The sequence below is a fragment of the Poromitra crassiceps genome (assembly GCF_964638095.1).
Source record: "Poromitra crassiceps genome assembly, chromosome: 16".
NCBI classification, from domain to species: domain Eukaryota; kingdom Metazoa; phylum Chordata; class Actinopteri; order Beryciformes; family Melamphaidae; genus Poromitra; species Poromitra crassiceps.
The window spans coordinates 34,903,474-34,926,335 of record NC_139645.1 but is presented as its reverse complement, the minus strand read 5'-3'; the positions used below and the strand labels follow the sequence as shown (position 1 = coordinate 34,926,335).

Here is a 22,862-nt window from a genome sequence, read left to right as displayed (position 1 = left end):
GCTGGCTCTCTTAACGGTTTGGTTTGGTGCCGGCCTTTAAAAAGCCTGACCCACGCAGACAACATAAACATTCTAAATTACCCCTATACTTCCTGTTACAGTGTTTGCTAATACAATAGCTGGCAGGAAACAGGTTTCAAACTGTAGCAACACAATTCTGTGAAAACTGTCTATATGTTGAGGTTTAGTCAAGTCACCTATTTAAGACTGAATGGATTGAAGAGGAAGGAAGTGCATTTCCTTGATTTCCTTTAAAAAGAGCGCAGGAGAGACAGAGGAGACGAATGGGAGATTCTACAAGAAGCAAGTGAGTCAAGTGGAACGCAGTCAAACGCTGCTGTGAGCTCGTAATGGATTTTGATGAATGAAGCCAATGTGCTCAATCAAAGTGTGGAACGTAGCCTATTGGCTGCTTTTGACCATGTTTTAATGTGAAGTGAATCAACTATCAACTAACATGATGCTGATCATCATCTTAAATAATCTTAACAACAATAAATTGCTGAAAGCCAAACTGCATAGATCACCTTCATTTTGTCACAATTCTCTCTCTCTCTATTGGAATCAATGGAGAAATGTCTCTGCTGCTTCTGACTTTTGTTCATCAAAAAAGAAAAGAAAAATACCGCTTGAATTTCAGGACGTTTTTCTCTCTGTGGTGATCTGACCTGGGACTGACGTTTGAATGCAAGTTAAATAAATAAATAAATACTGAGGCGGGCATTTATTTTTCAAAATGTGTAGCGACATCCGGCCAGTAAAAGGGAACTGTGTCTATATGGGACTTGGCTTTTAATTGAAGTTTTATGGTATTAACAGACTGACTGTTCATTTCTTCAATTTCATCATAACACATCTTATTTCAGAATAGGTTGAATGAATAGATGTCACACATGAGCTTTCTATTTCAATAGAAACTGAATCAAACTAAATACACACTTACACTTCCTCAGGCCTGGTTTCAACCACTGCACTGCATCATGGTCCACACTGTGGGGGAGGGGGGTAAATAAAATCAGACAGCATCATCTCTTTGATAATGAACAAATAACCTTCATAACCTTCCATAGCAGTGATTTTCCAGACGCTGTGATTCATATCCTCCATTCAACATCAAACAATATTCCTCAGCTTCAACTTTATGAATCAGAGTCAATGGTCCTGTTCAGATAGCTCTACTCAGCATACTTTTGATACTCCAATTGAAGAGGTAGTGTGTTCACACTGTACAGTATATTAATTTTGTTTAGGCGAGATATTCGCACAGACCGGGGGCTTACTCAATATACTCATCTCCCCCATAATGCATTGTGACTCTTCAGGTGGAGACTGAAGTCATTGTCCAACACGATATATTTTTTACATTTTTCACACACTATTTCATCATTAAATTCACTTCTGTCACTATTTGAGGTGGATAACCAGGTGTAAATTAATTTGACACCACCAGCATTATGAAAATCTGGGGGGGGGGGGGGCACCTTCTGTGTCGCAATTTTGTTAGGGCACAAGACCACATGCCAGGACACAAAGGCCATTGTTTTATTGACATCGTGAAGAGTGATTTTCCTGAAATGTGTGTTAAAATGAGCCAATGACACATCCTTTGCATAGGGCAGGTTACATTAGCAGGCTGGTAGCAGGGCACTGCCAAGGTGGCCTTAGGGATCTCAGGGCATCACGGCCAGTGGGAGGGGCATAATTCCCACCATGCTTGGCCCCGTTAGATAACTGCAACTGTAAATGTGTAACGTTAACAGTGATGAATAACACGGTATTGCTGTCCATTAGGGACTGTGGACTGGACTGATCTGATGACACCGACCGAGCGGCGAGCACCATGGAGGCTAACGTTATGGAGACCCAACAGGCACAATGCTGTCATATATTACGTTTAAAGTGTTGTAACGTTAATCTGCGTTAATGTGGCTCATTAAGTGTTACTCGTATGCTCTTCTGAGACGTCTAAAGCTGATGAGTTTAGTCATTAACCCGGGATCATTGCAATAACATATCAGCCAAAATGCTGCTACGCAATACAATGATTTACTATTTAACATTAATGGCTGGTGAATTTGAAGGTAATCTGTCAGTGCAATGTTAGATCTTCATGCTTGACCAGAGGATATTGTTATTATTTGCTTGCTTTTGTCAGAATAAACAGAGATTGCCTCCAAAGAGATCCAATTGTGTTATTGTTGTTGTATAATGTGCTAAATCATGTGACGTTACATCTGAATCATGTATCACATGCAGACGTGGAGCTCATTCTCTGTTGTCTGGTCAGAGGCACGGTTTGATCAAATGATAAGATGTTCATGTTGAGTGAACACCAAACAGCGGACTCTGATCAGCCCTTGACCAGAAGATGTTAAAGGTAGGGATGCACCGATCCACATCCGATCCGATTCTGATATACTATGTCCGGCAGCTCTCCCTGTGGAAAACCCTGTGGAAACTGGCCTTATTTCTCCATGCTGGCCAGCAGCTCTCCCTGTGGAAACAAGTTGTCGGCTGCTGACATTGTGTTCAGCTTGACAGCTTGATTTTAATTTCTATTCATTTTTCTAATTTATATTTTGCTCCACTCAGCTCAGCTCTGCCTGGTGCAGCTAGTCCAGCTGGACCCACTCAGCTCAGCCCTGCCTGGTGCAGCTAGTTCGACTCGTTACATTTACATTACATTACGTCATTTGGCAGACGCTTTTATCCAAAGCGACTTACAATAACACATTTTTGTCAGCAATAGAGCAATCAACTATGCAACACAGTCTATGACAACTACAACATCTGAAGGAATAGTGGTAAAGTTAAGTTCGTATTTTTTTTCCACTTTCTTTTTTTTAGAGAGAGAAAGAAGTTAGTTCAAGAAGGGCCCAGATGGAGCATGAAAAGGTGTGTCTTTAGTCTTTTCCAAAAGACTAAAGACACACTTGAGTCATGTCACTCACACCTCCAGGCAGGGCTTGCTTGTTTATCCACATTTACCAGTGTGTTGGGAAATGTATACATTCTACAATTTACCCTTATTTAGACACATCTACCATTCTCAGCCTGTATACAATTATAAAAAACCTACAAATGCTGCAAAAAATGTGTGTGACTCTCAGTCTTCTAGCAGATGGTCCCTCTCCATACCTGAGTCTCCACTGTCCAGCAGACAACAGCTTCACTGAGGCTCCTGGATGATTGTAGCTCAGGTCCAGCTCTCTCAGATGGGAGGGGTTGGAGCTGAGAGCTGAGGCCAGAGAAGCACAGCCAACCTCTGTGAGCAGACAGCCTGACAGCCTGCATGCACGTACGTACGTACGTACACACACACACACACACACACACACACACACACACACACACACACACACACACACACACACACACACACACACACACACACACACACAGGAAGACACACATAGGTTAGGTTAGGTTAGGTTAGGTTAAGTTTATTTGATATGGACATCACAGAGCATTGGAGATGTAACATACATGTATGCACAGATACACAGTGTTAAGTGTTCATAGCGGAACGCTAATTTTCAACACCTGTCCACAGGCGACTCCTACACCAAAACACAACCCAAGAGGACATACCAAAAAAGAAGCAAAATCAAATATAAAAAACCACAAGAGTAAAGCTATACATACAAATGTATTGACTAGAAAGTCACTATAGAAAGTCACTAAAATACACCCCAGAGGACATACCCGAAAAGAAACAATCAAATATAAAACCACATGAGGAAAGCTATACATACAAATATTCAAGGATGTACATACAATACAGTACACACAATGTACACTAGGGCTGGGCGATATGGCCTCTAAAGAATATCGCAATGTTTTTCGGCTATATCGCGATACACGATATATATCTCGATATTTTTGAAATCTCTCATAAATGCTCAATTTAACCCTTCAGGGTTCATACACATTTTGACCAATGGATTTCCATGACTTTTCCATAAGTTCTTAACCTGTATTTTATGCACACCTGGGGTAAAAAAGAAGAAGAAAGAAAGGGCAGATGTAGTGAGCAAAGATGGATGATTTAATATTCCATAGCTCTGACCTAAGCAAATCTGACATCACTATTGTGATATAATATGATTGTTTTAGTAAAGTGTATCACTCAATAGTCAATACAAAAAATAATGGCTTTTATAGAACCGAAAGCCTAGCTGCTTAGTCTGCCGATAAAACATAAAAGGCAATTGAGACTCTTATTGGCATGACGGCAACATATAAGCTGTGAATTTTGCATTGGGGCCAGTTCTATAGTGAGGCATGGAAAGCCTCACTATACGCCATCATATCTGTGTCGTCTCACTTTTGACTGAAAAATGATGCCTCTAGATTAAAGAAAAGACACTATGTGATGATGTTGACTTTTATGTAAATGTGCGCATTCGTTTTCCTTAAAGATTACGTTTAGATTATAGACTACTAGGGGTGTGCCGAAAAATAGTTTCTTCGATGCATCGCGATAAGACACGTAACGATTCAAATCGATGCAAAATGTTCGATTATCGATTACTTTTCCTGACCACAGAAACAGAGCCGTAGCGCCCGGAACGAAAAAAGCCGGCCGGACAGTTTTAAGGGACGGACTCATAAGACCGACTGTAGACACTAGACAGAGAAAATGGCGGCGGCAGCAGCTAACGCGCTAGCTGCTCTGACTGAGCGTAAGATTCACCCATCTGGGTTAAAATCCACCGTGTGGAAGCGATTTGGGTTTTATGAACATGAAGGCAGAACGATGCTTGACAGAAACTACTCCGTGTGTACGACGTGTAAAACACGAATCAAGTACAGTGGCAACACCACGAACATGAGGCACCACCTCACGCGTTTTCATCCCGGGTGGGAGGCGGAGAAGACGCTGGCTGTTGCTACTGCTAACCAGCGAAGAATTGAGGACGGGTTCAGAAATCTTCCCCGCGGCTCTGACAGGGCGAAAAGAATCTCAACCTCCATTGCTACCTTCATAGCTAAGGATTTACGTCCATACGCTGTCGTCGACAACACAGGCTTTCGCGCTATGATGCGTACATTGGAACCGAGATACCAATTACCGACGCGAAAGTATTTCACCCAGAAAGCAGTTCCTCAACTGTATGACGAGACCAAAACCGAAGTACTGGAATCCCTGAAGAAAGCATGCAGGGTGGCTCTAACATGTGATGCATGGACTTCAGTCGCAACTCAATCGTATGTCACGGTAACGGCACACTTCATAAGTGACAAAGACTGGGAGCTGGTGAGTTATGTCCTCCAGACAAGAGTGATGACTGAGAGCCACACGGGTGCAAATACTGCTGAGCTGTTGCTCAAAGTAGCAGAAGAATGGCAGATCACAGACAAAGATTTGGCTTTAGTGACTGATAATGCCTCCAATATGGTTGTTGCTGCTCAGGTGGGAAACTTCCTACACATGAGATGCTATGCTCACACACTCAACCTTGCCTCCCAGAAAGCACTCAAGCTGCCTGCTGTGACAAAGCTCCTGGCGAGGATCAGAAGGATCACTTCCTTTTTCCATCGCAGTACCGCTGCCAACCATCTGCTGGAAGAGAATCAGACCCTGCTCAGCCTCAATAAACACAAACTGATCACAGATGTGTGCACTAGATGGAATAGTGCATACGACATGGTTGCAAGATTCCTGGAGCAGCAGCCTGCTGTCTGCGCCACCTTGCTCTCTCCTCGGGTGAGGAAGAAAGACTCAGACATCGCCACTCTCACTGAAGCTGACATCTCCAATGCAGAGGATCTCATTACTGCCCTCAAGCCCATGAAGGATGCTACCAATCTCATGTCTCAGGAGAAAAACCCCACTGTGTCTTTGATTGCTCCTGTACACGCCAAGCTCATCCAGAACACAAAGCCCAGTGCTGGAGATTCACCGCTGGTCCGGGACATAAAAAAAGCCATCAAAGAGGATCTCAGCAAGAGATACACCACTGAGCAGGAGATAAACACTCTCCACGCAGCCTCCGCCCTTGACCCGCGATTCAAGGCCCTGCCTTTCCTCTCTGAGGAGGAGAGAGAGGAGACATACAGAAGAGTGATTGCTGAGGCTGCATCATTAGAGGTAATAATACTGCTATTTAAAGGTCCCAATTCGTGCAGCTGTAACCTCTTAAAAACGTGTGTCTCTGGTCCATAAAACATGATTCTGGATAAATCTGTCGAAAATATAGCAACCCCGTTTGTTGTGACTGAGTTCTCACTTCCTCATCTCGTTGCTTCCCAAGAATGGCCTGTTTCTATAATATATTCAGAACTAACAGTTCCCATTGGCCGCTGAGGGAGAGCCCGCCCCAGGCTCCCAGCGGCCAATCAGATTAGCGTCTGTGGACCAGCACGCTAGGTTGCGAGTTATCGTTAACTTAACGGTACTACGCTAAAGAGGACATCTCAAAATGCCTAGACTTACCGAATGCACCTCTGCAGTTGCTGGATCACGTACAGTTGGCGTCGCTCCAGCTAGAAGTGTTAATTTTGTGGCTATAGACTAAATGGTGCAGGTAGCTTGTGTGAGATAGACCCGCGCAGTATGCAGGAGGAAGCTAGTGACGTCCCAATTCCCCCAGATTCCCCTCTGGGCAAACGACGCGTTTGGGGGTGTGGCTTGGAGGAGACTGCAGGGGGACGCTGGATAGGGACAAATCCAACTGTGGCAGTTCTGAGCGTGTGACCACTCATTACAGGGAGGGCTGACAGCAGTATATATGCATTTACAAGTAAAAACAGCTTTTGCACGGAATGGGACCTTTAAATTTCTGCTATTTAAAAAAATCTAACATGTAAAATGTTCCGCTTGGCTGACCAAGTGAAAAAAGAAATGCAGGTATTCCAAAATACAAGATTTATGATAATGAATAGAGAAAGTGAATTTGTTTTGTTATTTTAATTCTATTTTGGTTTGAAGGTATTGGAATTGTGATTTTCAACAAGTAAGACTTGTGGGTTTACTTATTTTTCTCATTGTGTTTACATCCAGCAGAAGGTGCCGGTGGTGGCAGTGACAGTGCACAACACAGCCAGCTCAACAGCGGCCAGTGAGGAGGAGCCGCACCAAAGCCCTGCTGCCAAAAGGAGGGCTTCCTCATCTTCTCTGCTGGAGAGTCTGCTGGGACCGGCCTTCTCAGATCCCAGTAAGAATCTGACTTTATAAAATGTTAAGATCTACCCACAGAAACATTTTCATATTTTACCCAATAGCAAATTATTATTTTGTGTCTGAAATCTGCAATCCACTTTCATATTGTACCTGCATTTGACTGATGGCTGATGTCAATTTCCACTCTCTCTGTGATGCTACAGCTCAGCACCAGCAGCACAAGTCAGCGCACACCAGAGCTGAGGAGGAGGTTACCAAATACTGCCGTGCTGAAACACCCGCTCTCTCAGAGGACCCTCTCCGCTGGTGGAAAAAGTATCAAGTACTGTATCCCATGATTTCTAAATTGGCCAAGAGGTACATGTGCATTCCTGGCACCAGTGTCTCTGCGGAGAGAGTGTTCTCTACTGCAGGAGATATCGTAACTGCACAGCGGAGCACACTTGATCCGGAGCATGTAGACCAGCTCCTGTTCTTGCATAAGAACTTGAAAGTTTCCAATCCTGATGAGACTGATGATGATCGCAACAGCGATGATGATGAGTAGCTGGCTAGCTGCTGCACATTTGCCTCCATTTTGCACTTACATGCCTTGCCAATTGGCATGATTTAATTATTTCAGTCTTTAATTATTTAAAGAGAGAGGAAGTGAAGTGGTGAAGGGCTAAAGGAAGTAGGCAGTGAAGGAGAGAGGTGGTGAAGGGCTAAAGGAAGTAGGCAGTGAAGGAGAGAGGAAGTGAAGTGATGAAGGGCTAAAGGAAGTAGGCAGTGAAGGAGAGAGGAAGTGAAGTGGTGAAGGGCTAAAGGAAGTAGGCAGTGAAGGAGAGAGGAAGTGAAGTGATGAAGGGCTAAAGGAAGTAGGCAGTGAAGGAGAGAGGAAGTGAAGTGGTGAAGGGCTAAAGGAAGTAGGCAGTGAAGGAGAGAGGAAGTGAAGTGGTGAAGGGCTAAAGGAAGTAGGCAGTGAAGGAGAGAGGAAGTGAAGTGGTGAAGGGCTAAAGGAAGTAGGCAGTGAAGGAGAGAGGAAGTGAAGTGGTGAAGGGCTAAAGGAAGTAGGCAGTGAAGGAGAGAGGAAGTGAAGTGGTGAAGCGCTAAAGGAAGTAGGCAGTGAAGGAGAGAGGAAGTGAAGTGATGAAGGGCTAAAGGAAGTAGGCAGTGAAGGAGAGAGGAAGTGAAGTGGTGAAGGGCTAAAGGAAGTAGGCAGTGAAGGAGAGAGGAAGTGAAGTGGTGAAGGGCTAAAGGAAGTAGGCAGTGAAGGAGAGAGGAAGTGAAGTGGTGAAGGGCTAAAGGAAGTAGGCAGTGAAGGAGAGAGGAAGTGAAGTGGTGAAGGGCTAAAGGAAGTAGGCAGTGAAAGAGGAGGTGAAGGGGTGAATCTGTTAATTCTGTTATTTTATTCACTTATTTAGTTTTAAAGCTGCTTTTGGTTGTGGATAGGAAAACGTTTGCTTGTTGTGGGATGATGCTATGCTGCTCACTGGTCATTTGTAAAGGATTTTGTTTGGAAGTCTTTATTTATTATTTATGAATAAGCTATTTGTTTTGTATTAAACAAACATGCTAGTACCGAAATCTGTGAAAAAAGCAGAGGATTTTGGTTAAAAGTTTTATTTTCTATTACTGAATACAGAATAAGCTATTTTTGTATTAATCCTGCCAGTACAGAAATCTGTGAAAACAGCAGAATAAGCTATTTGTTTTTTATATTCATCCTAAATCTGTGAAAACAGCAGATAATTTTGGTTAAAATAAAAGAAGTTTCTAAAGGCACTTTAATCTCACCTGTAAAGAGCAGCTTTTTGTTGTGGGAAATGTAACATGTTTTGGATGTATTGTGTGTTTGGTCTGATTGATCTAAATAAAAGATAATGGAGGTAAATTTGTTTGTTTCCTTTAATTAATGGATACTGACAAAGAAATCCTGTATGGGGAAAAAGATACTGACAAAGAAATCCTGTATGGGGAAAAGATGCATCGAAATCGTAATCGTGATTAATCGTAATCGTTTTTTAATCGAATCGTAGCACCCTTAATCGTAATCGAATCGAATCGTGAGGTGCCTAAGGTGGCACACCCCTATAGACTACGTTAGCTTCACGTTACCTTGCATGTAACGTTAGCGTTAGTTGCTTTTGGAGACACAAACCCTGGACGTTTCATTTTGAGTAATGCATGAGGTTCTCTATGGTTTACGCCAGCTCTGGGAGTATGAAGTGCTTTAAATGCGGGGATTTTGGTCACAATAAGCTTGTGGAGCGCTGCCTGCAACTAGAACTAGGTAGCCACAACCAGCTAGCTAACGTTAGCCCCGTTAGCCCCCATCACAACAGCTAACGTTAACGCCAAACAAATCCGCTGCCTCCTCCCCACGTTTGGTTTAGCGTAACGCCAGCTCAGACTTTCCCCTAATCTCAGAAACCTTGCGGGACATGTATTGCAAATTGCAATAATGGTTGTTTTGTTATAATTTGAAACAGTCAACAGCCACACTGTCTGGAGGCGGCCATGTTTCGCCTTGGTTGCTGGGGACGGGTGTGTGACGCGGTTTGACGCGTTTGACGTATCCATGTGATTCCCCCTCCCTTGAGTGTGACAGAGCTCTCCCTTGAGAGGGAGAGCTGGCAAGAGGAAACGTGAAGCGAGTCATGCCGGTGGCTTAAGTTATAAACAATGCGTGACAATTATACTCGAATGTTCGCGATATAGTCATTTCTACATCTCACGTGGCACAAGCCGCGATACATCGAGTATATTCGAGATATCGCCCAGCCCTAATGTACACACAATACAGACATAATACACAGAGTACCACCAGAGGTCTACAAGGGTATTAAGTGTGAGAACACAGTTGTTTCTCTTTTAACCATGACTTAATACCCCTGTTAAAAACATTAAAATCGTGTTGTGTTTTCAGCTCAGTAGGTAGACTGTTGCATAGTTTTGCTCCTTTAACAGAGAAAGCTGATTGTCTTGCTGGTGTTAACTCATTCCCTGCCACAGTTTCAAATAGTAGAGCGAGCGGATAAGCTCCCAAAAATACAGGAATTGTGGACTTTTTGAAAGGAACATGAAATTTCTCACATAGTCAAGGAATAGCATAAGGTTTATTGTCAGATGTGGAGGGAAGTCAGATTTGAGCTCAAATCCAAGATGGCTGCCATTCCCCCAGGTCTAATGTACAAATGTGCTTATAACACTTGTGCACTCCTTGTATAAAAAGCATGACATTTCTCACCTAGTGAGTGAATACCATAAGGTTTATTGTCAGATGTGGAAGGAAGTCAGATTTTACCTCAAATACAAGATGGCCATCATTCCTCCCTAGTCTAATGTTCAAGTGTGCTCATACCATGATAAAACTTTCACAAATCTCTCACCAAGAACAAGTATTTCTTGGTGAGAGTGTAGGGTGCCCTTGGTAATCTAGTCCAGATTTCAAAGGCCTAAGTGTAATGGTCTTTGAACTAGACCTGGTTTTATGCGGTCTAGATGGGCAAAAACAATGAAATCTTCCATTTTCCATTTTCACAGATAGGATAAAAGTTTCCCAAATCTCAAAGTGTTTCTTGGTGACGGTGTCGGCCAGGTCCCCTTGGTAATCTAGCCCAGATTTGAAAGGTCTAAGTGTAATGTACTTTGAACTGGACCTGGTTTTATGTGGTCTAGATGGGGAAAAACTATGAAATCTCAGTGAAACCACATATTATTTTGCTTTTCACAAATGGGATAAAAATTTCACAAATCAGATAGTGAGTGAATACCATAAGGTTTATTTTCAGATGTGGGGTGAAGTTAGATTTGACCTTAAATCCAAGATGGCCGCCATTTCCTCGGATCTAATGTACAAATGTGCTTATAACAATAATTGTGCAATTTTAATTGTGCACTTTTTCAAGTGCACAAGTGCTAGTAACATAATTACTTAAAGGAGAATTTCGTTTTTTTACACCACGGTCCTCATTTCCAGCTTAAAATATGATGTTTTACTCACCGAAATATGTTTGGCTTCATTCGGATGCCCACGGAAGATTTTGAGCTCCGAGTAGTCTCCTCAAACAGGCTACGAGAGCCTGCGGCGAGTGCGGGGCATGCTGCACGCGCTCTCTAAATTACACTTTTTCTGTCAGATCACGGTTCATTATGGTTGTAAATATAATTATTTAGCTAATAGCTAGAAGCTAAGCTAACAACAACACAACAGTCAACGTTGATCTGCCCCGGATGGGGTTACAGTGCGTATCTTGCCCCTTCTGTGGTTCCTCTGAAGAAGTGTGGTTTCACAGAGGGGGAAGATGGGCACTGTGACCCCATCCGGGGCAGATCAACGTTGACTGTTGTGTTGTTGTTAGCTTAGCTTCTAGCTATTAGCTAAATAATTATATTTACAACCATAATGAACCGTGATCTGACAGAAAAAGTGTCATTTAGAGAGCGCGTGCAGCATGCCCCGCACTCGCCGCAGGCTCTCGTTATAGCCTGTTTGAGGAGACTACTCGGAGCTCAAAATCTTCCGTGGGCATCCGAATGAAGCCAAACATATTTTGGTGAGTAAAACATCATATTTTAAGCTGGAAATGAGGACCGTGGTGTAAAAAACCGAAATTCTCCTTTAAACCCATTCAACCTCTTAATAAACAATATAGGTGATTAGTTTCTTTAATGTCCATTATGGTGTAACAAAGTCCAATTCTTTGCATGGCAGCCAGCTGGCAGCTGAAAGGCCTTCGGCTGAGAGCACCAACTGAAGCTCGCTGCCACTGTAAATATTAATTTGAGTATGAACCACAAAACGAAATGTAATGTAACTGCTGACCAGTTGCTGCTGTATTGTCTTCCAGGAGGATCTGTTGTTGAACGTGTTCAATGTGACTTTTCAGGTTGTTTTCTCCTCATTCAAACTCTAAGTCGAGTATTCTGTCAGTAAAAACGTGTTTTAAATTAAATTTGACAGATCTATTCAACTTTTATTCAGGAGGAAAATTAAACTTAGAGAAATAGTGATTTTGCATAGTTATGAAAGTCAACACTGCCTGATATGAACATTTGTATTGTAACATTTTCAGCGTCATCACTCAACACTAATAGTTTATCATTTATTGTTTCTTTTGAATTAATCTAACCCTCTAAAAACAGATCATAGCTCTCAGTGGAAACTCTTTGATTAAAACCAGCTACATGTTGGATGTTCTCATTAATAAACTGCTTTGAAATCACTTATAATACAAAAAAAACCTGTCTCCAATATTTGCGTTTTCATTTCAGTTCTGCACTCAATTTAACATTCTGACAAGTCCTTTGCTTCAGGTTTCACCAACAGAGGCAGTGTGCAGAGAAATAATGAAATATTCTCTCAGCGGAGAGAGAGTAGAGCTGAAAGATGGTTTCTCAGCTGGTTGCAAAAATCACTTCAGCGGGAAAATGAGGGTTCACATATTTTCTTTGACATTCATGTGCAGAGCAGATTTTATTTCTGACCCCCCCCCCCCCCCCCCCCTTCCCCCCATTTTTCTCCCCAATTGTACTTGGCCAATTCCCCCTGCTGCTCTAGTGGCTGCCCCGGTCACTGCTCCACCCTCTTCCAATCTGGGGAGAGCCAAGACTAGCGCCATGCTTCCTCTGACACACATGCACATTTGCCAGCCACTTCTTTTCACCTGACAAGGGAGTTTCACCGGCAGAACGTAGCACGTGGGAGGATCACGTTATTCCCACCAGTTTCCTTCCCCCCGAACAGACGTCCTGACCGACCAGAGGAGGCGCGAGTGCAGCGACCAGGATACATACCCCCAATCCAGCTTCCCACCCTCAGGCACAGCCAATCGTGCCTGTATGGACGCCCGACCAAGCCGGAGGTAACACGTGGATGCGACCCTTGTGTTGGCAGGGAATCTACCGCTACACTATCCGGACACCCATGTAGAACATAATTTAAATGGTCTGTTGAACAGTAACAGTGATCCTGACCTGAGAGTCTCCAGTTTACAGTGTGGACTCCCCAGTCCAGCTAAGAGCAGCATCAGTCCGGTATCCTGGAAGTCATTGTTGCTCAGGTCCAGCTCTCTCAGACTAGAGGCATGGGAGCTGAGAACTGAGGCCAGAGCTTCACAGCTTCTCTCTGACAGCTGACAGACACTCAGCCTGAAGGACAAGAAGACATGTTATTCTCTTATATTGTGTCATTATTGTATTATTTGTACTGACAATACTTTATTGATGAGGCTAACTGACCCTTATATTTAATGTCATTATTGTATTATTTGTACTGACAATACTTTATTGATGAGGTTAACTGACCATTAATGTCATTATTGTATTTTTTCTACTGACAGACTTTATTGGTGAGGCCTGGTCTAGGTCCAGTGTTTGCATGGTGCTGTATACTAAGCAGACTGGAGCACTAACACTGACAGGGAAACTGGTTTGATTCCCACTGGGTCGCACATGCTAACCATGTATTCACACATGGTGCTGTAAGCTGATTGGATAAATAAATGCTCCAAATTGCACATGCTTTGTTACGCTGCACATTGAGCTATAAAAACAAACAAAAAAAGTGGATAAATTATGAAACACTTTAAAAGCAAATGGATGTAAATAATATAAAATACAAACATGAGAAACAAGATGAAGAAGTGAGGAGAGACAAAACATGTGACACAAAATGAGACAAAAGCAAGTCAATCAAAGTTTATTTTCCAATGAGTTTTAAAGATGAGAGTGACTCTGGAGCCTATAAGTACTTCAGAAAGGCTTTCCACAGTCTGGAAGCGATGAGGACTAAAGTGAAACCACCTTCAGTATTGAGTCTGGAGGAAAGTCACGATCTGGAAATCTCAGCTCACAGGGAACTAAGAGCTCCACAGTTAAATTCAGGACCAAAACTAGCCTGCTTTAAATGTGTTCAGCAGCATTCTAATATGAATTCTCTATCTAACTGGGAACCAGACGACTATGGCCCCTATCTTTGCATCGGCGTAGAAACTACGCCGAGCCAGCGCACTTGATATCTTGGTGTTGGCGCTACATGCAGCCTAAAGCATTACAACCATGCCTTTTAAGCGTAAAATTATGCACCGTCTGCTCATTGGATAAGTGCAATAAATGCTTGCCTTTTAAGCTCCAATTCCAGTGATCCAGTAAAACCAGACAAAGCCAAGCGCTCTGCTCCCCCCCCCCCCTTCATCCCGTCTGTCTGTCTCCATATATAGGCTATTATTCCATATTCTTATGCTTCTCAAACCAATCTAACTGCAGTTTAAATACTGCAAGCATGTAAATACGCTACACTATAGCAAGATCAAAGTGAAAAGAATGTTCTAAATGCATCAGCTAGAAAAATATAGCCTATCCCTAATATGATGAGATTAATTAGATTGGTGAAAGTTTGTCCAGAAAGATATCATTTTCTCTCCCCTGCTGCAGGTAGGATGATGCACATAAATATACCCTACATTATCTAAAGTCATTGCATAAATGTGTTTTTATTGTAAAACTAAAATGTGAAGTAGAGCCAATCTATTGGAGCGGACATCACAGTAGGACATGACAATAGAAGCGCGTTACGCTGTCACTTATCTAAATCACGTTAAATCGACAAGGGATATATATAGCCCCAATATGACATATATGTTTCACATAGCGTGGTGTTTTCATTTCAATGTTTTATTTGGTCCAATATTGAAATGTTCTACAATTGCAGGTTGTGTTACCATTACACATTATTTAGATCTACCTTTATTCTACTGACAGACTTTATTGGTGAGGCCTGGTCTAGGTCCAGTGTTTGCATGGTGCTGTATACTAAGCAGACTGGAGCACTAACACTGACAGGGAAACTGGTTTGATTCCCACTGGGTCGCACATGCTAACCATGTATTCACACATGGTGCTGTAAGCTGATTGGATAAATAAATGCTCCAAATTGCACATGCTTTGTTACGCTGCACATTGAGCTATAAAAACAAACAAAAAAAGTGGATAAATTATGAAACACTTTAAAAGCAAATGGATGTAAATAATATAAAATACAAACATGAGAAACAAGATGAAGAAGTGAGGAGAGACAAAACATGTGACACAAAATGAGACAAAAGCAAGTCAATCAAAGTTTATTTTCCAATGAGTTTTAAAGATGAGAGTGACTCTGGAGCCTATAAGTACTTCAGAAAGGCTTTCCACAGTCTGGAAGCGATGAGGACTAAAGTGAAACCACCTTCAGTATTGAGTCTGGAGGAAAGTCACGATCTGGAAATCTCAGCTCACAGGGAACTAAGAGCTCCACAGTTAAATTCAGGACCAAAACTAGCCTGCTTTAAATGTGTTCAGCAGCATTCTAATATGAATTCTCTATCTAACTGGGAACCAGACGACTATGGCCCCTATCTTTGCATCGGCGTAGAAACTACGCCGAGCCAGCGCACTTGATATCTTGGTGTTGGCGCTACATGCAGCCTAAAGCATTACAACCATGCCTTTTAAGCGTAAAATTATGCACCGTCTGCTCATTGGATAAGTGCAATAAATGCTTGCCTTTTAAGCTCCAATTCCAGTGGTCCAGTAAAACCAGACAAAGCCAAGCGCTCTGCTCCCCCCCCCCCTTCATCCCGTCTGTCTGTCTCCATATATAGGCTATTATTCCATATTCTTATGCTTCTCAAACCAATCTAACTGCAGTTTAAATACTGCAAGCATGTAAATACGCTACACTATAGCAAGATCAAAGTGAAAAGAATGTTCTAAATGCATCAGCTAGAAAAATATAGCCTATCCCTAATATGATGAGATTAATTAGATTGGTGAAAGTTTGTCCAGAAAGATATCATTTTCTCTCCCCTGCTGCAGGTAGGATGATGCACATAAATATACCCTACATTATCTAAAGTCATTGCATAAATGTGTTTTTATTGTAAAACTAAAATGTGAAGTAGAGCCAATCTATTGGAGCGGACATCACAGTAGGACATGACAATAGAAGCGCGTTACGCTGTCACTTATCTAAATCACGTTAAATCGACAAGGGATATATATAGCCCCAATATGACATATATGTTTCACATAGCGTGGTGTTTTCATTTCAATGTTTTATTTGGTCCAATATTGAAATGTTCTACAATTGCAGGTTGTGTTACCATTACACATTATTTAGATCTACCTTTATATCTATTTCGGCTCATTTGGTTGCTATTTAGTAGCGAAATGGAGTAGCACAATGCATGCTGGGAGATTTCACATTGCAGGCAGTGAACTTACAACTTCTTCTTCCTATGGGACGTCACGTGTGTTGTTTCTGTCTGAGCGAGGGAGTCAGAGAGAGAGAGTCGTATTGTGCCTGTCAGACTGATATGAGAAAGAGAGAGGAAGTGACACAGAGAAGGGTGACAGAGGAGAGCCAGAGGAGCGCTCCACGCAACCAGCGCACTGAATAGGCCTGGTTTTCAAAAGCGCAAAGCGCTAAATTTACGCCAGGTGGGAAGATATCATTAGGCCGATATTTAAGGCCGAAACGCCCATTCTCGCCCATTCAGGCAGTGCGCAACGCCCATTCAGCGTAAAGCGCATTTACCAGCCTAAAGCCATGTTGATATCTTCCCGAGACAGGCGCAAGGCACGTTTTTTTACGCCGAAGGCCCGTTTTAGCGCCGAAGGCCTGTGGGAGAATAGGGGCCTTCATGTTAAAACTGGGGAGATGAAGAGGTCACCTTCCTACTTGTTAAAATCCAGCTGCTCTATTCTGAAGCAGCTGGAGAGGAACAGAGAGAGGTGCAGTAACAATGACAAGATATCAGAGTATGGATGATCTTCTCTCAGTCACTGAGCTTAACTGCTGTCTATATGAAGCTGGATCAATAAAAGCCAAATCCTTATGTAAAACCTGCAGGGCGACCTTTGCAGATTCAGGAATCCTGTTTTGAGAGACGAGAAATGTGTTGAATCAACTAAGAAAAACTGCAAAGTGCAAACTGATTTTACCTGAGAGTTTCCAGTCTGCATTCTGGACTTTCCAGTACAGCACAGAACAGATTCAGACCTGAGTCATGCAGGTCATTGCACCTCAAGTCCAGCTCTCTCAGAAGGGAGTGTTTTGACATCAGAGCTGAGGCCAGGTCTTTACAGCCAGTCTCTGATAAGCTGCAGCCACTCAATCTGAAGAAAGAATAAAGCAAAAACATTACATGAAATATTGCTGAGGGCTTACTGCAGTCTTTCCATCTGAAACCAGACAGCCTGTCACATCTTTGTCTCAGGATTGCTCCATTTCCCCTCAACACATCTATAACCAACCAGATGAATACATCTGAAGTTTGTGACCTTAGGTCCAGAATGCACTTCTTATTGGGACAATATTTTCATATGGCAATTTTCTTGTAATAAAAAGTTGAATTTGAGTTGGGTGGGAAACTTACCCCTAACCAGTGTTGGGAAAGTTACTGAAAATTGGTAATTAGTTACAGTTACTAGTTACTTCTCTCAAAAGGTAATTTAATTACTTTAAAGTTACCAGTTACTTCAAAGTAATTAGTTACTAGGGAAAGTAACTTTTGCGTTACTTTTAAAAGTCCGCTTCGATTGTTATTAATGCACACATTATGTTATTGTTGCTGTGCCACAGTGTGGCATTGAACCTTCGCTTATTGGGGAGGCTTATAGCCTATCAAGGTCATTAGCCTCTGGGGCTCTGGCTGCAGCTCTCTCCCCGGACTAGGTCTGAGGATCAGAAACTGGGTAATCCTCTGAAGTTGTCCGTTATTTTCATGTCCTGAAGTAACTAGTAACTAGCCCAGTTACTATTTTAGTAACTGTAACTGAGTTACTGAATTTGAAAAAGTAATTAGTTAGATTACTAGTTACTGAAAAAAGTAGTTAAGTTACAGTAACTAGTTACTTAGTAACTAGTTACTCCCAACACTGCCCCTAACTGCACCGTAACTTAATGGGAACTTGACCTTAAGGGGGAATCATACTTGCATGTAGAATTCATTGCGCACGTCACTGACTGGAAACTCGACACTAACAAAGTTGCCTGCAATACATCTCTTTACTGGGGCATATTTTCATTTACAAAACATTTTCTTCATCAAGTCTGGATAAATCACACCCGTTTTCAAAGGATTATGGGACAAACCAGCACGATGCTGTCAGTTACGTTACGTGGAGTTTGTGGACCAATTTTATCTGAATGGATGCTCTGGATGTAACTAATTTGCTGCAAGCTAACATGTTACAAAGTGAACACTGTCGCTGTACGTTGCTGTTCTGTATTCAGAGTTGGCAAAGTCCACATAATATTCTGTGACTGTCAGAAAATAGGTCAGGTTCAGCAAAGCACTGTGAGGTTTGTGCAACGCGAGGCAGAGATTTCTATCTGTCTCAGAATCATCACAGGGCAGTCGCTCGCTTTATCAGATTATTGTATTTATATTGTGTGAATCAGCAACGCGATGCCTCCCATCATAAAACTAGTTTTCTTCCAAATATACTATACGATCTTTTAAACCTGCCGCAAGTGTAGTCACAGCACAGGAGTGTAAACACGCAACATCAAAAGCCTGGTGCAAAAAAAAAAAACGATAGCACCACCGAACGTCCAGGACCTTATTAATTCCTGGTACCGACCAATCAGGAACCGATACCAAATAATATCGGTGCTTGATACCATCACTATCAGACAGTGCAACATTTTATCTTCCTGAGTAAATTCCTTTGTGGTAAAATGAATTGTTCTATCATAACTCCAATTCGAATACATATTCTGATGTAAAATGCACTTGGGACACCAGAGGTGTTTCCAGACTTAACACATTGAGTGCCAGCGACGCCAAATGGCGTCAGGAGAAATTTACCGTAGGCTGCCAGCGACGCCAAATGGCGTCAATAACTCCAAATTCATATTTTGACGGGGGGATGTCGATCTAAGCCTCTTACATCGCCTCTTACAATATGGGAGCTATTGAATGTGTCTAACCTATTTTACAGAACCCTTAGGTGGCGACAGTGCCCTCCCGATTAGACAAAGGCCAGGAGAAAAGAGAGAAGAAGTCATGAGGAAACGGAAATCGCCATTGATATGCTTGAAGCATAACGTTACGTTAGCTGTGCCTGTGAACAGCAGTCATCTGCTGCCACAATTGAGCCCCATCCGTGTCTGCTGCGATAGTCCATCCATATGATTTAGTTGCCGACACGGCGACACCAGCGTCTTTCTGAAAAGTTACATTATTCTCAGCTGGGAGCCGAGGACACGCTGTAAAAAAGCGGGGGGAATGGGGGATGCAGGCCGCGGACTTTTCAGTGCAGATCAAACTCAGAGCAAACCGCAGCAGAGACACTCGACTCCTCCCACCACGGAGGAGGAGGAGGAGGGGGGTGGGGCACGCAGGGCACTAACAGCATACAACCATTGACAGTACACACACACCCAGGCAGCAGCAGGCTCGATGTTGGGCTATGTTTTCATTCTGTCGCCTTTCTAACATAAAGATGTGATTATCTCAGAAACTAATTTCAGCATGCTCTTTTCGGTCGAAAACACTCTTTTTCAGAGGGGTGTATTTCCAAAATGGAACGGTTTATAAACACAGTTTTTTTTTTTAATGAAACAGAAGGGTTCAAAGTTTCATTGAGGCTATTGGTTGTCCATATAAGAGGAACACAAAAAATGATATGGCTATATTAAAATGCATTGCGGCCTATGTGGCACAGTACAGCAACCTTTTGCCCAAGGGCCGTGGCACTTAAAGTGTTAAAAGAGGTTTAATAAATCATATTCACAATCACAGAGGTGAAATAGGCCTTCTCAGGAATTTAACTTGTAATAACTAATAACAAAATTACTGTTGAATCTTTTCACATCTCTTCATGTCATGTCTTTATTTTTTGCACAAATTATGGAGAGTAGTATCAATAAGAGTATCAATAAGTATCTGTATCGATAAGCAGAACCGAAGTATCGATAGGTATCGTTGAAAGGTATCGATAAAATCCAAACGATACCCATCCCTACTGTCTGATTTCAGATGGAAAGACAGGATAGAGACATCCTCAAATTACAATATTCATATAATATTCAGATCAGCACATTATATTTCTGACCTGAGAGTCTCCAATCTGCAGTGTGGACTCTCCAGTCCAGTAGAGAGCAGCTTCACACTTGTAGAAAGCAGGTAGCTGTCACTCAGGTCCAGCTCTGTCAGATGGGAAGGGTCGGACTTCAGAGATGAGGCCAGAACTTCACAGTGAGCGTCTGACAACTCGCAGAACCTCAATCTGAATAAATAATAAAGAAGGAGTTGGACTTCAGAGCTGAGACAAGGACTTCAGAGCTCAGATCTCTCAGAGTTCACAGCCACAAAGTCTGTTTACAGATTTAATGTAAAATGAGAGATTATCAAAGCAGAGCTGGGACTATAGCATACCAATCAAAACGTATACAGCATACTACTATGTCTACTACGACTTGTAGTATCACTACCACCACCAATAATAATAATACAAATAATAACATTAACAACAACAATAATAATGATAATAATGACAATAATAATAATAACCGATGATGATCATAATAATAATACTTACATGTATTATTATTGTTGTTGTTGTTGTTGTTGTTATTATTATTACTAGTGCAATACCCATGCCCGTTCCCTCCTTCCCTTTCTCCCCAATCACCCGGGGTACATCCACCCAGATGAAGATTCTGCACCCCCCCCCCCCCCCCATGGGTACATCTAGCCATTCCCCTCTCCCCCATTCATACATTATTCTCTCCCACTCTTCACTGCCCCTCCGATTGGTGCAGTACCCATTACGCAGTGCCCGCGGCCCTTCCCCTTGACATCACTGATGTCATAATGAAAATGTAAAATATCACTGTGGCTCCAACCGTGGGCACATTTCTTGAATTTCTTTCTCGCACTGCACTCGGTCAGGTCCCCCTAAGTGCACTCCCCAAGTTTGAAGTCGATCCGACAACGGTTCTAGAGATACGCAAAGGACAGACATACAGACACTGCACTCCCACTCTTCACCCCCACTCCCCCCGTTCTCCTCCCCCTTGACATCACTGATGATGTCACAATGCCCTAAAGTGGCCTGCGAAGGTCTGGAAATGTAAAATTGTTGATATCGCTGTAGCTCCTCCCATGGGCACATTTCTTTCATTTTTTCTTGCACTGCACTCAGTCAGGTACCCTTAAGCACACTCCCCAGGTTTCACGTCGATCCGACCAACGGTTCTCGAGATGCACAAAGGACAGACAGACAGACAGACAGACAGACAGACAGATTATGATAATTTATACAGTATCATATTGTTTGAAATTTTCCAAAAGTGGTTAATGTATCAGTAAAAACCACACATAAAATAATACATAATGCAAATTCATCGAAGCCTTTCTGTAAAGTGATTAAAAGTATATGAAAAGATTTTCAGCCTGAGCTCCACAGGCAGTTAAACCTTTGATAATAAAAAAAACTGCCTGGCACCATTAGAGTCAGTCAGGCTTCACCACAGATTTGGTCAGGTTTTAAGTTTTTAGCCTAAAACACTAAATTCATAATTATCTCTGACATGAGCTGAAGGCAGAATAATACAAGGGGTATCTTTCATATACACCAATAAAGAGTTGATAGACTTAAAGAATGAAACTCACAACCTATCTGTTAGATTAGTACTTGGAATGTGAAACTGAACCTGCAACAGTAATGACTTTACTCTGTTAGAGGAAAAGTAATGTGATTAGTTACTGTGTGCCACTGCTATGTAGAACAACAGTTGTGTATGTTTGAGGAACTATATATCTTTATAGTAATTCTGATTGTGTCAGCTATATTAAGGTCACTCTACACTGTTCTATACTGTTAGTGTTCACATCAGGACTAACCGAGCCTTCCTGCAGTTCCTCACAGCTGGGATCAGCCTCTGCCATCCAATCGTTGATGTGTTGTAGGTCTCCAGGTCCAACACATCCAGAACCACCTCTGACATCTGCAGTATGTAGGCCAGAGCTGAGCATTGGATCTCAGAGAGATTATCTGATCTGTTCTCTGACTTCAGGAACTGTTGGATCTCCTGATTTACTGACCGGTCGTTCATCTCCATCAAACAGTGGAAGATGTTGATGTTTCTGTCTGGAGAGGTAGTGTAGGACTTATCATCCTTTGTGTTCATCTTCTTCAGGTTGCTGATGGCTCTCTGGATGCTTTCTGGTGTGTTCTCTGTCTGACCCAGCAGGCCTCGCAAGAGTTTCTGGCTAGACTCCAGAGAGAGACCATGAAGGAAGCGGACAAAGAGGTCCAGGTGGCCATTTTCACTCTTAAGGGATTTGAGCATGGCTCTCCTCAGGAAGACATCCAGGGATTGTTCACTGTCTTTAGATCTACCTTCTTCTTCTTTTTCTTCTTCTTCACCACCCAGGAATGTCTCCAGAACCTCCTTATCCTCCTCCTTATCCCTGTTTGTGTGACAGTGGAACATGTAGACAGCAGCCAGAAACTCCTGAATGCTCAGATGGACAAAGCAGAAGACCTCCTGCTGGTACAGCACACACTCCTCTTTAAAGATCTGTGTGAAGACTCCTGAGTACACTGAGGCTGCTGTGATATCAATGCCACACTTCTTCAGGTCAGCTTCATAGAAGATCAGGTTGCGTGTCTCCAGCTGCTCAAAAGCCAGTTTTCCCAGAGCGAGAATCATCTTCCTGGTCTTTTCATCACTTCTCTTATGAAACTTGCGCTTCTGCTG

The 22,862-nt window shown here is 42.5% G+C and overlaps 2 protein-coding genes across 2 annotated transcripts in view; one reads left to right on the top strand and one right to left on the bottom strand.

Annotated features, from left to right (window-relative positions):
• Positions 1–22,862, top strand: part of LOC310791605 (asc-type amino acid transporter 1-like) — a gene marked incomplete at both ends in the record, with an annotated part of 476,832 nt that overhangs the window by 73,613 nt on the left and 380,357 nt on the right. The window lies entirely within an intron of this gene.
• LOC310791143 (protein NLRC3-like) overlaps positions 17,228–22,862 on the bottom strand; it is a gene marked incomplete at both ends in the record, with an annotated part of 46,084 nt that continues 40,449 nt past the window's right edge. The window contains 2 exons of the mRNA XM_083652839.1: positions 17,228–17,263; positions 22,026–22,760. Coding sequence (XP_083508965.1) covers positions 17,228–17,263; positions 22,026–22,760 — 771 coding nt within the window. The remainder of the gene's footprint in view (positions 17,264–22,025; positions 22,761–22,862) is intronic.